This window comes from Erpetoichthys calabaricus, chromosome 4 (assembly GCF_900747795.2).
Source record: "Erpetoichthys calabaricus chromosome 4, fErpCal1.3, whole genome shotgun sequence".
Classification (NCBI taxonomy): domain Eukaryota; kingdom Metazoa; phylum Chordata; class Cladistia; order Polypteriformes; family Polypteridae; genus Erpetoichthys; species Erpetoichthys calabaricus.
The window spans coordinates 85,835,485-85,850,127 of record NC_041397.2 but is presented as its reverse complement, the minus strand read 5'-3'; the positions used below and the strand labels follow the sequence as shown (position 1 = coordinate 85,850,127).

The 14,643-nt window shown below is 36.8% G+C and overlaps 1 protein-coding gene across 15 annotated transcripts in view; it reads left to right on the top strand.

The window, feature by feature from the left end:
- Positions 1-14,643, top strand: part of lmo7a (LIM domain 7a) — a 192,011-nt gene that overhangs the window by 146,727 nt on the left and 30,641 nt on the right. For 10 of the 15 annotated variants that reach the window (XM_051927296.1, XM_051927295.1, XM_051927301.1 and 7 more), the window contains exons 9-13: positions 4,352-4,601; positions 5,042-5,266; positions 7,600-8,301; positions 9,417-9,446; positions 11,048-11,162. In XM_051927296.1, coding sequence (XP_051783256.1) covers positions 4,352-4,601; positions 5,042-5,266; positions 7,600-8,301; positions 9,417-9,446; positions 11,048-11,162 — 1,322 coding nt within the window. The remainder of the gene's footprint in view (positions 1-4,351; positions 4,602-5,041; positions 5,267-7,599; positions 8,302-9,416; positions 9,447-11,047; positions 11,163-14,643) is intronic. The other 5 variants (XM_051927306.1, XM_051927308.1, XM_051927307.1 and 2 more) reach the window with 3 other exon arrangements.

Genomic DNA, 14,643 nt, shown 5'->3' with positions numbered 1-14,643 from the left:
AGGTTGAAGATGCGCTGTAGAGGACCCCCCAGCTCTGATGCACAGACCTTCAGCAGTCGTGGCGATACTCCATCTGGACCTGCTGCTTTGCTGGCACGAAGTTTCCTCAGCTCTCTGCTCACTTGCGCTGCTGTAATTGTGGGTGGGGATGTCTCTCCTATGTTGGTATCAGCAGAAGGATGTGTAGAGAGTGCAGTACTCCGAGGTGAGAGTGGGTTAGTGTGGTCAAACCTGTTAAAGAAGATGTTCATTTGGTTTGCTCTCTTCACGTCTCTCTCGATGGTGGTACCCTGCTTCGAGCTGCAGCCAGTGATGATCTTCATCCCATCCCACACTTCCTTCATGCTGCTGTTCTGCAACTTCTGCTCCAGCTTTCTCCTGTACTGCTCCTTCGCCGCCCTGAGCTGGACTCGGAGTTCCTTCTGCACGCGCTTTAGCTCATGCTGATCACCGTCTTTAAAAGCCCTTTTTTTCTGGTTCAAAAGGCCCTTGATGTCACTTGTAATCCATGCAAAAAGACGTAGTGCGCAGGCGCAAAAAGAGTCCGCGAGAGTCGGCTGAGGAGCCGAGAAAAGCGGACAAAAGAGGGCGACAAAGGCGGATGAGGGGCCGCGAGTGGCGGATAAGACCACAGAAAAAAGGAGTGAGCACATACAAAAAGGAGAAATGAGGCGCAAAGTCAAACGCAGGAAAAGCACGAAACACATTGCACACGAAACTAGACCCGAAAAAAAAAAAAAAACAGGCCCGCGCACAACAGCAAGGCACCCCCCCCCCCCCCCCTACAGGCACCGGACGGGACACACACCAAGAGGGGGATTCAACAAGCCCATGGAACACAAAAAAAAGAACACAAAACCACCCCACAGACCCTACAAGCGAGGGACGGGACACACACAAAGAGGGGGATTCAACAAGACACAGGAACACAAAAAGAAAGAAGACGCTCGCGCGACAACAATCCTCAACAATCCCCCCCCACCACATCCATAAGAAGTCACACCCAAAGCCACATATTCTAAAGTGAACGTCAGCACCTTCACACTAGACAGCATAGGTGTCAGCATTGGTGGATCTCCTTACAATAAAGCACTATTAACCGTTCAACTGCAGAAAAGGAAACATATTAACAGTGACTGCGACCCTCCTTAGAAAGAAACAAGTCATGAATACACGGTCACGGGTACAAAACGAAAAGGAAAGGATAACAGGAACAAACACACGAACACGAAAGAAACAACAAAATAGACGGCTATGCAGCATAGGTGGATCTCATTACAATAAGGCACTATTAACCGTTCAACCGAAGAAAAGTCTCCATATTAACAGTGAGTGCAATACTCCTTATTACTTATCCATATTTATAAAAGAAAAAATGTCTCGACTCCAAAAACGCAAAGCACAACTAAAGCTTCTAACTAACGATGTACCTGAAAGTGAAAACTTTATGAACTGCGTTAGATCCTACAATAGTTCATTTGCTTTTAGTAAATATCAGGCCACCAAAAGGCAATGGCCCATACTACTTTCGCTTATGTGCACAAATACTGCATCGCATTGTAACAGAGCACCCTGAAACAAATCAACAACGCAAATATGCACAAATCTACATCCTGGATCCACATGACGCAAACTGTCAATCAAAGTGCTGCATCGCAACAGGCACGGATTCAAAACGAAACACCTCCCGTCTCAGACATACGTTAATGGCAGCGAAGGCTACAACGGGCGTCTCACACAGCACAGGCAAATCGATTACAGCTCCAAAACAACACGTCCCAAATACTACATATGCAACAACGCGCCTCTCAAGCGGCACAAGCAAAACATACACCAGGAAAATTCATTCGGATTAATGAATGTCATTTGCAATCATTGTCATTCAGTTCACTTCCCTGAAGAAACAACTGGCAATACAAGTAATACATTTAGACGTTGTTGTCAAAAGGGTCAAATTAGACTGCCTTCTTTACATTCATATACTGAATATCTACAGAAGATTATAACTGACGATGTACCTGAAAGTGAAATCTTTATCAACTGCATTAGATCCTACAAATCGGTATCCACTATGAACATTAACGGTGGCACTGCACGTGACATCCGTCTTCAAAAAATGTTGTTTATTGATGAATGTACAATGGCATGAAGTCACTTACTCAACACCATTCATAAACTTCTACAAACGTTTATGAATAATAATATTCGATTTGGAGGAAAGGTACTTTTATGAGGAGGAGATTTTAGACAGTGATTAGCTATTCTTCCAGATGCCATGCACTCGGCTATTGTTCAGTGCACCTTAAAATACGCAGACAATTGGCATTGCTTTCAAAAGATACAGTTAGTAAAAAAGATACGATGTCCAGAACCAGATCATAACAATTGCTTATTACAACTGAGAGATGGTACACTCACGAATACAGATGGACTTCAGCCACATATTATTACAATTCCTCAAGCCTTTATCTGCGACGACTTAGTTACACAGAGATTTGGAACAGCAATCTCATTAGACCAAATGCCCCTTTTAACACAACGCACTATATTATGTCCAAAAAATATTAATGTGGAAAACATAAATACCCAAGTCATTCCATTACTTCCTGGAGAGACACAACTCTTTCTAAGCTCTGACAAAGTTGACTCTGATCACGATAATGACCATCTTCATTGACCTTACAGGTTCTGACCTGGAATTACCTTTTACACTTAAACGGCGTGTACAAAGAAATTTTCCAATAAACCTTTACACTGTGCCACACACTTTATTGTTTGCTTTCTATTTGCATCATCTACACCGTCACACTATTCTATATCTCATTCATACATCACGCTCTTTGTCATTCCCAACACCAGGGGTTGGCGAGCGAAGCGAGCAGGGGGCGGAGCCCCCTAGTATATATATATATATGTGTGTGTGTGTGTATGTATATGTATGTTAACATAACCTCTTTAACACACTACTTCTCTGCTGCGAAGCATGGGTATTTTGCTAGTGTGTATATATATATTTATATATATTTATATATATATAATATATTTATATATATATATATATATATATATATATATATATATATATATATATATATATACAGTATACAGTGATCCCTCGCTATATCGCGCTTCGCCTTTCGCGGCTTCACTCTATCGCAGATTTTATATGTAAGCATATTTAAATATATATCGTGGATTTTTTGCTGGTTCGCGGATTTCTGAGGACAATGGGTCTTTTAATTTCTGGTACATGCTTCCTCAGTTGGTTTGCCCAGTTGATTTCATACAAGGGACGCTATTGGCAGATGGCTGAGAAGCTGCCCAACTTACTTTCTCTATCTCTCTCTTGCGCTGACTTTCTCTGATCCTGACGTAGGGGGTGTGAGCAGGGGGCTGTTTGCACACCTAGACGATACGGACGCTCGTCTAAAAATGCTGAAAGATTATCTTCATGTTGCTACCTTCTGTGTGCAGCTGCTTCGTGAAGCGACATGCTGCAGGGTGCTTCGCATACTTAAAAGCTCAAAGGGCACGTATTGATTTTTGACTTTGTTTTTCTCTGTGTGTGTCTCTCTCTCTCTCTCTCTCTCCCTGCTCCTGACGGAGGGGGTGTGAGCTGCCGCCTTCAACAGGTTTGTACAGCGTTTCTATAAATATATAATATTTTACCCTAATATAAATAATACATATATATATCAGTACTGTATGTCAAATAGCTCCAGTTCTTGGTAAACTGGCATCACATACTGTAATTACTGTATATGTAAACACTACCTAAATACAATACATACACTGTTCTTCATCTGAAAATCAGCCATGAGTTCTGTAGGTTTAAATATTGCAATATCTGAATATTTATAATTGTTTAGAATTGTTGTCCTTAATGTTACTGTGTTGAAAGAAAAAATGTTTAGTTTTGTATTCAACTGCTTTATAGTTTTCTGCTGAGTGATGTGCTATGTTCCGTATACAATGGTTGTGACTATATCACATTTTGTGTTTGCCTAGTCAATGGAATTCAACAAAAACAATCGTCCTTTCAAATCCGAAATATTGTAGCTGCATATTTGTCATAGCAAATGAGAGGTTCCAGTAAATTCCACATCTGTTTGTGAAGTGATCTCATTATGAGTTTTAAAATGGTTAATAATAACAATTACATGAAAACTATTTCAGCCTCCATTTACAGCTTCATGTGAATTTACAAGGAAAGGATTTTTAAAGTGGCATCCCATTTCAGGCTTTGCTTTTGAGCTTGTTGTGTCATTACATTTGTCTTACATATTTTGAAACTAAACTCAAATTCAAAACCGGTTTTTGTTACAGTTTTCTTTATTTTCTCCCCATCTAGGGTGTGGAAGTGACCTGGAGTTTGATTCTCCTTTTAGAATGATGGATAACAAAGATGATATGCTCTACCGACGAGTGGGGCTGGCTGAGCCAAAGAGCACAACACCTTTCAATCAGTTTCTGCCTGGTAAAAACAAAACCACTGTTTACGTACCAGCACCACTGAGGAAAAAACGACTTGAAAGAAATGAAGACAATAGGAGAAGCTGGGCTAGTCCTATGTATACAGAGCCAGATGGATCATTTTCAAGGTGAGTGTGCTGGGTATTCTTGTTACCAAACTTGCATTTACAGAAATGTATATAGTTCAGATAGTTCTTTTAAACAGTATACTTTCTCTTATGTAAAGAATCTTTTCCTTTACGTAACTGTTATTGTAGGCAATAAATAATTGCTTGACTTTTTTTTTTTTTTTATGTATCTGGTATTCCATAGTTTTTGATTAGTGTTTTGTTTGTCTACAGATCCTAAGCAAAAACTCTCTTATTTTGGAATTATTTTGATTGAGAAATGTATTTTTCTTATGTGCCTTGGTATATTATATTGTAGCATTTTCCATTTTTAAAGTGGTCTTTTTTTTTATAAAACAATTGTAAATAGCATAAAGCTGTCGTTCTTGGGGATGGGGCTTCAGTGACAGAATTCTTTGTCAGCAAAGCAGTTTTCAGAATGAGAAAGTTCTTCTAAACAGCCTTCCTTTGAAAAATCTACATTATGATCCTGAAAGTGGAAGCAGCTTGGAAGAAGAGGGGCAGACTGAGCCAAATGTCTTTTTAGATGATTTGGCCTGTTATCAGTTCCAAATGAAGAAATATTCTAGTTCTGCCAAGTGTGCAGTGCCTTTGCAAACATCTGGTGAAGACTATCCATGGTCTAGAACACACTGTCAGGATGGCACAGAGCTCTTGTCTGACAGGTCAGAAAAGGCATAAGAAATAATTTGATGATGTTGTGCTGCAAAAATTTTGCCATATTGCAGTGTATATTTATTAACCCTGCTTGTAATGACAACATATTTGCTATATGTAATTGATTACTAAAAATGTGCATTTCTTTAATAAATGTCCTTTTTTATGTTTCTTTCATGTAAGACCATTTGACCATATTAAATCATTTGTATCCTCTGCTTAAAATTTCTACTAACCTGATTGATAAATATGTCATCAAGCAATTTTAATTTGACAGTTTGCATGCTGTCCATTCAAGATATTGTGTGCCTTACTTGGTTGGGTGGTTTTTAAGCAGCATTCCTATGCAGTGTGGTGGTTCCAGGTTCGAGATGGATATTCATTCTTCAGAGAAGATGAACTTGAATCATCTTTGCCATTCCTCTGAGGAAGATGAGGAGGAAAATAGCGATCCAGATATTCACAAAGATGACCTTTATGTTCGAAAAATGGGCTTGGCACTTATTCCTTCAGTGAATATACCATATGACCGGTTTCTTCCAAAATATTGGACTCCTGAAGAAGAGAACCATATCCAGAAGATTAAACTTGGATCACAGCGTAGACCCTGGTATAAAAAACTTCAGGGATTCAGGTTGGTCAGCATTGAAATACACTGAAAGAAATTGTGCCACTCCTTGGGAAATATAGGGCATTTTCTTAGTACTTTTTAAGCGAAGTAACAGTTTAAACAGTATTTATTTATTCCTTCTCCTCAGGCAGTGCTAGTTACATTCAATTATGCCAAAAGAAACTGTTTTATAAAGGAATGATTTCTCAACATAACCAAGCTTTGATATTCCTGCTGACAAACAGGCCTTTGCTCATTAAAACAGAGTATGCTAGGAAGTTAACACACAATTATCTTGTCTCAATGAATGGGTTTTTCAGTGAAGTAAAGAAAAATATGGCATATCGGATGTTTATTGCAAAAGTTGTGTTTTAGAAGGGACATTACATTTCTGTAGTTGATAATAAATGCTGGTTTGCATTTCTTTGTCCTGTGTACTGTATGCTCCTCTTTGAGTTTAGTTTGAGCAAAGGACATTGTTTTAATCTAAATCCAAATTTGAAATTCTGCCAGCCCAATGTGAATGTTTGGGGAACAGTGCCCTGTGAAAGTCTGAGATTGGGCCAGTTCCCTTTTCCTGCTTTTGGTCTGTCCCGGCCGGCATATGTCCCCTTTTCCCGAGACCATTATCGGGGGGATCTAAAACTAAACAAAAGACACAGTCTGAAGTTACTACCTAACTAATTGTTCCTTAGCAATCAACTTAGCAGTGTAATGCATCACTGTCCTGTTGCATCAAAGTAGACCAACTTAAGTAACAATTTCTAAAAAGACTCAAGGTAGTTTTAGTGTGTTGCATCCGACTATTAACTCAAAAATAATGTCTTTATGTAAAAATGAGTAAATGAGCAAATATACATTAATTCGTCCATTCTGAACACCTATACCTACTATATAGGTGTATTGCAACGTGCTTTTAGTTGATATTAATCCAAGTATAGGATGAGAAAAAATATATACCAAATAACCTTCCACTTTCTTCCACTTCTCCTTCTGTTTACTTTTCTGTTATACTAAACATCTACTTATTTTTACCCATACATTTGAGTGGTTTTTCTTTTAATTTGGTGTGTTTTGGAGGCTTTATCTGAATTCAGAATGTCTTTTATTTTGTCAGTTCTGTTCTTTGATTTCTTCTACATCTTTTCCCCCATCTTAGCAGAAGAAAATATGATATGGGAAAAGTGGATTCAGATGATGAAGGCAATCCTTTCAGTTGTCCTTCAGTAGTTTGTGAGCAGCAGATGCTGGATTCTCAGTACAATATGCACCCCAAAGTGCTAAGGAAATTTGAAGCAACAAGGAAGCCTTTCCTCTAAAACCATGTCATAATGGTTGCTGTAGCTTTTTCATAAATATGTCTTAAGTGCATGAACTTTAATTATCAATTCTTTTTGTGCACATTTCCAATGTTAACTAAAATGTTTATAGGAATATCATATTTAAATCTGTGAATGTAACAGAGCTCAGTTTTTTTTGATAATTTCCCTATCTTTGTTTTTCTAAGTAAATTAATAGAAATAATGTTTGGTAGAGTTTTCACCCCCACCCCCTTTAAAAATTCTGACATCAGAACAGGAAAGAGTCTTTCTTTCACCCTGTGAATTTGTTTTTCCTGAAACTAATAATTGTATTATTGTAAAATGGTATTTTAAGTAGTGATTGCTTCAACTCGGTTTTTTTTTTTTTTATCTCTCCCTTGTGTTTCTTTCTTTGCCTACTTGCTTCTAGTCCATATGTGCAACACTACACTTTGAGTGACCACTCACATGCATATTTAGTAAAATCACCTGCCATAGTGGCAAGACTTGATCCCACTTCTGGTCCTAGAGTTGTAAAGTGCCACCAGTTCTCCTTCCTGTTTTCTGAAAATTTACCAGATGAAGAATATCATTCTGAAATTTTTCCAGACCTTGAAAATGATGACATGTTTGTCCGTAGAACACGGTTATTCCACACCAATGTGGATCTTGTGTGCTCTGCTGGTAACAGGGGAGGTAATGCTGAACTCCTGGGACCGGAAAGCAAGATAATACTGCAGCAACATTATGGGAAATCATTAATTCCAGATTTGTGGAAGGATGACATGGCCTTTCGTAAAGTCAATCGTGGCTCATATAAACAGAAAGCCCAGCTGTCTGATACACCGGAGTCTTACCATGCTGTCTATATTGTGGAACCCTGGAACCTACCTCCTAGTTTACAGTCTAAGCTTTTGTGTAAGCCACACATACCATTATGTGATGACAGAAAAGATGATGGTTTTCAACAGGAACATTTGAAAAATTCCTATAGAACCCCTAATCAAGCAACATCGTACTCTTCAAAAAAGATATCAAATGTTCTTTCTTGTAATGAAGCTGACCTTCAAAAGTGGGAAGCAATTCGTGAAGCCAGCAGGGAACGATTCAAAAAGAGGAGGATGGTGGAGAGGTTAGGGTTTATAAATATTACTTGGAGAGTGCAGTTTGCAAATAACATAATGTGTGCTGTGAGTTTAATCAGTTTGCAGTATTTTGTGGATATCAAAGCATGCTATTTGGGAATTCCAGTGCTTAATTGCTCTCTAGTATAATGTATAATTACCAAAAATTTCACTTTAAAATTCATACAATTAAATGAGTTCAAAATCTCTTGGAACAGTTGAAGGAAAGAAATGTATAATGTTAAAGACTGGATCATGTTGAATTGTTAGATATTACCTGTGTAAAATGAAAGCATCAAATAAATAGGTGAAAATGTATTTCAGTTTTATGAATTTCTTAGAAGTCAATGAAATGGCTTTGACTAATTTTGAAATGCCTATACTGTATATTTTAACTATGCATGTAACATTTAACTGTTGTATTAATATGCCGTTTGTATCTTGTGTAATAAATATAGACATTGTGTGCTTTTAAATACTTTTCTTGTCACCATTGTATTCCATAAACAATTTTACATAAACAGAGGGGAAGAAGAGAGGTAATTATGCTTGGAAAACAGGAATTACCAATTAAATTTTATAAGAGGCAGTTTTGGCTGGTTATTATACCCACTTTATTTTCATGCATTTTACATAAGAATGCACAGAAATCACATGGTGAATTTCTGTACAATAAAAATTTGTGGGCCCGTTTTTGATCCATTGTTTAACCTGTGATGATTCTCGTCATTTATGTATCTTTTGAAATTTTGTCAGATGCGTCTTTCCATTGATGTTACATTTCTTATTGTGTTTCACATGCTTCCATTACACATATTTGGGATGTAACAGCCAATTCTACAATATTTGGGGATATGTCCTGTAGTTGTACACACTTGGAAGGAATGTAATACATCTTAAAGTCCTCATTTGCATTTGTTGCTCCATTATAGTTATTTATCAGGACTCATTAGTTGGTAATGGAAGATAATAACATAAGAATTAAATTGAATTGATTAACAAGACTGAAGAGAATTTGGCCTTTCTTGAGTGAAATGTTATAAAATTCTAATGAGCTGAACACAACACTTGGGAATGTTGGAGGAATGTATATACTTATTTATGGTTGTTTTTCATTTCTTAGACTACTACAAAGGTATTCTGAATACAATGGGTAAGTTTTGTTTCCAAACAGGAAGTGGCAGCATGAATGCATCTTTTCAAAACATTGCCTGGATGGCTTTCCTTGGCTGTCTTTTTTTTTTTTTCCTCCCCCTTTTTGTCCAATAATTAATAATACTTACAAGTAAATTGCTCCTGTGATCTATATTCTTGGTTTCACATATTGGAGGTTCCTAAAATTATTTTCATGAAAAAAACTTTAGCAAGCAGAGACTGTGTGATTCATAAAATTTTGTGACACAATGTTTTGTAGTAATGAATTAGGTTTTAGACTAGTTGCTGCCAAATATGTTAGAAAATCGAAGAGTTGGACATGTTTATCTGCCATTTAGTGTTGAATGTTTAGAAGATATTTTATGTGTAAAATTCATTCTTAAAAAGGATTTCAGTAAATCCTCAGTTTGCTAATATAACTTCATCTGCATGTTTATGCTTGCAGAAGTGTTTCATTTAAGTTTGCGTCTTCCATATGGCTGATATGTGCGTTTGTTGTTTGACTAATGCAGGCATGGCTAATGTAAAAGCTGCAACTTTTGTGACTGCTTAAACTATGTAAACATTGCTTTTTCTAAGTCATAGTAATGCCAGTAATTCTTAAGTTTGTTCTCCCAAGTATGTAGATTCTTTATAAGAAGTTTACTGGATTTTTCATATTTGTGTAATTTTAAGTATCTTTATTCACAACAGTAAAAATTCCCAGCAGTCAGAATTTTTTCAGATAACTTCCAAGATTAATGGTCTTTGTAGTGAATAGTTTTGTCACTTGTTTTAAGTGTTCACAAATATTGCTTCAGTCATTGAAATAAAATAAGCCCTTATGATTTACTAATAAAAATAAAGGCAAATTAATAAACCCATTTATAAAATCAAAAAAAGAAATTAAACCCCTCTATAAGTGGACATTTGACAAGCAGTTGTGCATTTCTTAGTTCGTACTCCTGATTATTTGAACTGTTCGGACATTGAGTCATTATGATGATTTATCTTATTCATTTGCATTTTACATTTTATGTCTGCATTAACATTTACATTAGTTATTTGCATTTTACATTTTGTTTTACATTACTTGCCCATAAACTCCTGTGTTTAATACACTAGTAGTTATCCATCCATTATCCAACCTGCTATATCCTAACTACAGTGTCAAGGGGGGGGTCTGCTGGAGCCAATCCCAGCCAACACAGGCCGCAAGGCAAGAAATAAACCCTGGGCAGGGCGCCAACTCACCTCAGTACACTAGTAGCTATGTCATCCTTATTATTCATTGTATAGTGTTAGTCTTTCTTGGTTTAAGTAGCAATATACTGATTTATAACATAAATTATATATTCACATTTAAAATGACTTCAAATGTTAAATGATTAAGAAAGCTGTTGAAAGTGTGTACTCTGTTTCTGACTGTTGAACTGTGTTTACACATTTTATAATACCTTGAATACTTTCTTCTTGGTCAGTTTTACTGCAAAACAGTTGTATTAAGTTCATTTTTTTTATCGAGCTGTACATATGACTTGATAAAGTCAACTTACATGTATCAATTTTAGTCAAATTATTTTTAGTTTCATGTATTTGTCTTTTATTACTTACATATAGGAGTAAATCTCTGAATGATGTGACGGAGGAAATGCCTGTTGTTGCTGAAATTCAGTATGAAGATATTCAGAAAGTGAAACAAAAAATTCAAGAACAGGAGCAAAAATGGCAGGATGTGAGTGTACATTCCAAATCTATATTTCTTGATGCTTAATAGTAGTTGTCACATGTTAGAAACTGAACTGTAAAATTTTACTAGTTTTAGCAAATATATAATTATATATTTGCTAAAACTAGCAAACTTTTACAGTTACAGTTTACATTATATATATAATATATATATTAGCCTGTATCACTGTGATGCATCCTGCATTTCTTTCTTAGTGCTACTACAAAAAAATTTTGTCCATTTGTTCCTTTGGTAAAGAGGTGACCTGCACTGCTTTTCTCACTGCATGTAATTAATTTTTATTATGACTTCATTTTTCTAGCAACTTACAAAATGAACCTCATACTATCTCACAATATTATAAATTGTAATGAATCTACAATAATGGATTCTATTACATACAGTCATATGAAAAAGTTTGTGAACCCCTCTCTGCCTGCATAATAATTTACTCTACTTTCAACAAAAAAGATAACAGTGGTATGTCTTTCATTTCCCCAGGAACATCTGAGTGCTGGGGTGTTTTCCGAACAAAGATTTTTAGTGAAGCAGTATTTAGTTGTATGAAATTAAATCAAATGTGAAAACTGGCAGTGCAAAAATTTGGGTACCCATGTAATTTTGCTGATTTGAATGCATGTAACTGCTCAATACTGATTACATGCAACACCAGATTGGTTGGATTAGCTCGTTAAGCCTTGAACTTCATAGACAGGTGTATCCAATCATGAGAAAAGGTATTTAAGGTGGTCAATTGCAAGTTGTGCTTCCCTTTAACTCTTCTCTGAAAAGTGACAGCATGGGATCCTCAAAGCAACTCTCAAAAGGTCTGAAAACAAAGATTGTTCAGTATCATGGTTTAGGAGAAGGCTACAAAAAGCTATCTCAGAGGTTTGAACTGTCAGTTTCAACTGTAAGGAATGTAATCAGGAAATGGAAGGCCACAGGCACAGTTGCTGTTAAACCCAGGTGTGGCAGGCCAAGAAAAATACAGGAGTGGCATATGCGCAGGATTGTGAGAATGGTTACAGTCAACTCACAGATCACCTCTAAAGGCCTGCAAGAATATCTTGCTGCAGATGGTGTATCTGTACATCGTTCTAGAATTCAGTGCAATTTGCACAAAGAACATCTGTATGGCAGGGTGATGAGAAAGAAGCCCTTTCTGCACTCATGCCATAAACAGAGTCGCATGTTGTATGCAAATGCTCATTTAGACAAGCCAGATTAATTTTGGAACAAAGTGCTTTGGACTGATGAGACAAAAATTGAGTTATTTGGTCATAACAAAAAGTGCTTTGCATGGCGGAAGAAGAACACCGCATTCTAAGAAAAACACCTGCTACCTACTGTCAAATTTGGTGGAGTTTCTATCATGCTGTGTGGGGCTGTGGGGCTAGTTCAGGGACTGGGGCCCTTGTTAAAGTCGACAGGTCGGAAGAATTCAACCCAATAATAACAAATTCTTCAGGATAGTGTTCAAGCATCAGTCACAAAGTTGAAGTTACGAAGGGGTTGGATATTCCAACAAGACAATGACCCAAAACACAGTTCGAAATCTACAAAGGCATTCATGCAGAGGGAGAGGTACAATGTTCTGGAATGGTCGTCACAGTCCCCTGACTTGAATATCATTGAAAATCTATGGGATGATTTGAAGCAGACTGTCCATGCTCGGCAGCCGTCAAATTTAACTGAACTGGAGAGATTTTGTATCGAAGAATGGTCAAAAATACCTCCACCCAGAATCCAGACACTCATCAAAGGCCATAGGAGGCGTCTAGAGGCTGTTATAGTTGCAAAAGGAGGCTCAACTAAGTATTGATGTAATATCTCTGTTGGGGTGCCCAAATTTATGCACCTGTCTAATTTTGTTATGATGCATATTGCATATTTTCTGTTAATCCAATAAACATAATGTCGCTGCTGAAATAGTACTGTTTCCATAAGGCATGTCGTATATTAAAAGGAAGTTGCTACTTTGAAAAATCTGCCAATGATAAACAAAAATCCAAAGAATTAAGAGGGGTTCCCAAACTTTTTCATATGACTCTAGCTTTCTTTTGTAACTGACATAGTCACAGCTCAATAAATTGTTGCCATTTTACCTGTTAGCCAGAGTCTAAATGAAATTAAAATCCTGATTAAATCTATTAACAGATTCTATTTTTATTAATTTTGTAATGTACAAAATAGGTAAAGTATAACTATAAATATATTTTAAATGTTTGTACAGTAACTAGTGTACACAAACAGGTTCAAGGTTTTGCTGCCATGACCAACAAGAAACCTTTGGCCACATTTCCTTGTAATTACATCCATTCTGTGAACTTGAATGGGGTTCATTAGAACTGTAATGCCACTGACCTCTTCTGACATATAGGAGAGTCTCCTCTGCAGTGGGGAACTGAACTATTTTCTAAGTAGAAGCATCAATTAGTTATTCTTAGTACAAAACCACTGGTTATTTGGGAATTCCAGTTCTGTCCAATAGGCTGCCCATCTGAGGCAATTTACAAAGTGATGACCAGTAGATGGCTCAGCACATCTCTTTACCTCAGTGTTGAGAATATATTCTGGAACTAACTGTTTACATGTGTACAGTGGGCAGTCTATCCATATGAGCCAACTAACCCCCAAGAGATTGTCAGTTGGCATAACTACGAAGTTAATTATTTACCATTTATGCAAAGTACTGTGATACCAGGTACACTTATCAGCATCCATGTGTTCAACCATTTTGTTCATTTGGGCAATCCATGACTAACACAGAAATTCATTGAAAATTCCCTTCTCGGATCAGGATAGCCATTCCCTTCAGCAACAGTGTAGATGCATCTTCTCCTAGCCTCATAATGGTGTCTCATAAGAAATGTTTCTCAGCAGCCCCAGTTGCATGTTCTTGACAATGATATGAGCAGTGATGCTGAGGAGCCTCTCATCCACAGTGATGACAAGGTGAATCTGTCTTCAGTGAAATAGAAATGGACAGTGAAATTGAAAGTGATTCTGATGAACCCCAAAATGATGCTCACGTTTCAGTTTCTCTTGACCCTGCTTCAAATAACCCAGCACCACCTCATTTTGATTTTTTTGAGGCAACCAGGAATAAAAGTGAACGTTGACAGCCAAGATCCACTTACTTACTTGAAGTTATTTCTTGATGATGATTGAAAAAATAGTTATTGAGATGAACTGTTCTGTTGAACAGTGTTAAGTAAATGATCGTACACCTAAGTAGTTTTCCTGTTCAGATACACCTCAAAAAAGAGATATTTTGACATTATATATGGTATTATTATTAATTTCATATTATCTATTCATCATTATTATTTGTATCATTATACGTTTTACATTTCTGACTTGTCACCTCTCAAAGATATGCTTTTTGATTTGCAAAATGGCAATGAAGTGAAAGAAACCATTCATAAACTGACTTCACACTCAACCAAAAAACTGTTTCTAAGGGCATTGAGAAGTTTGTAAA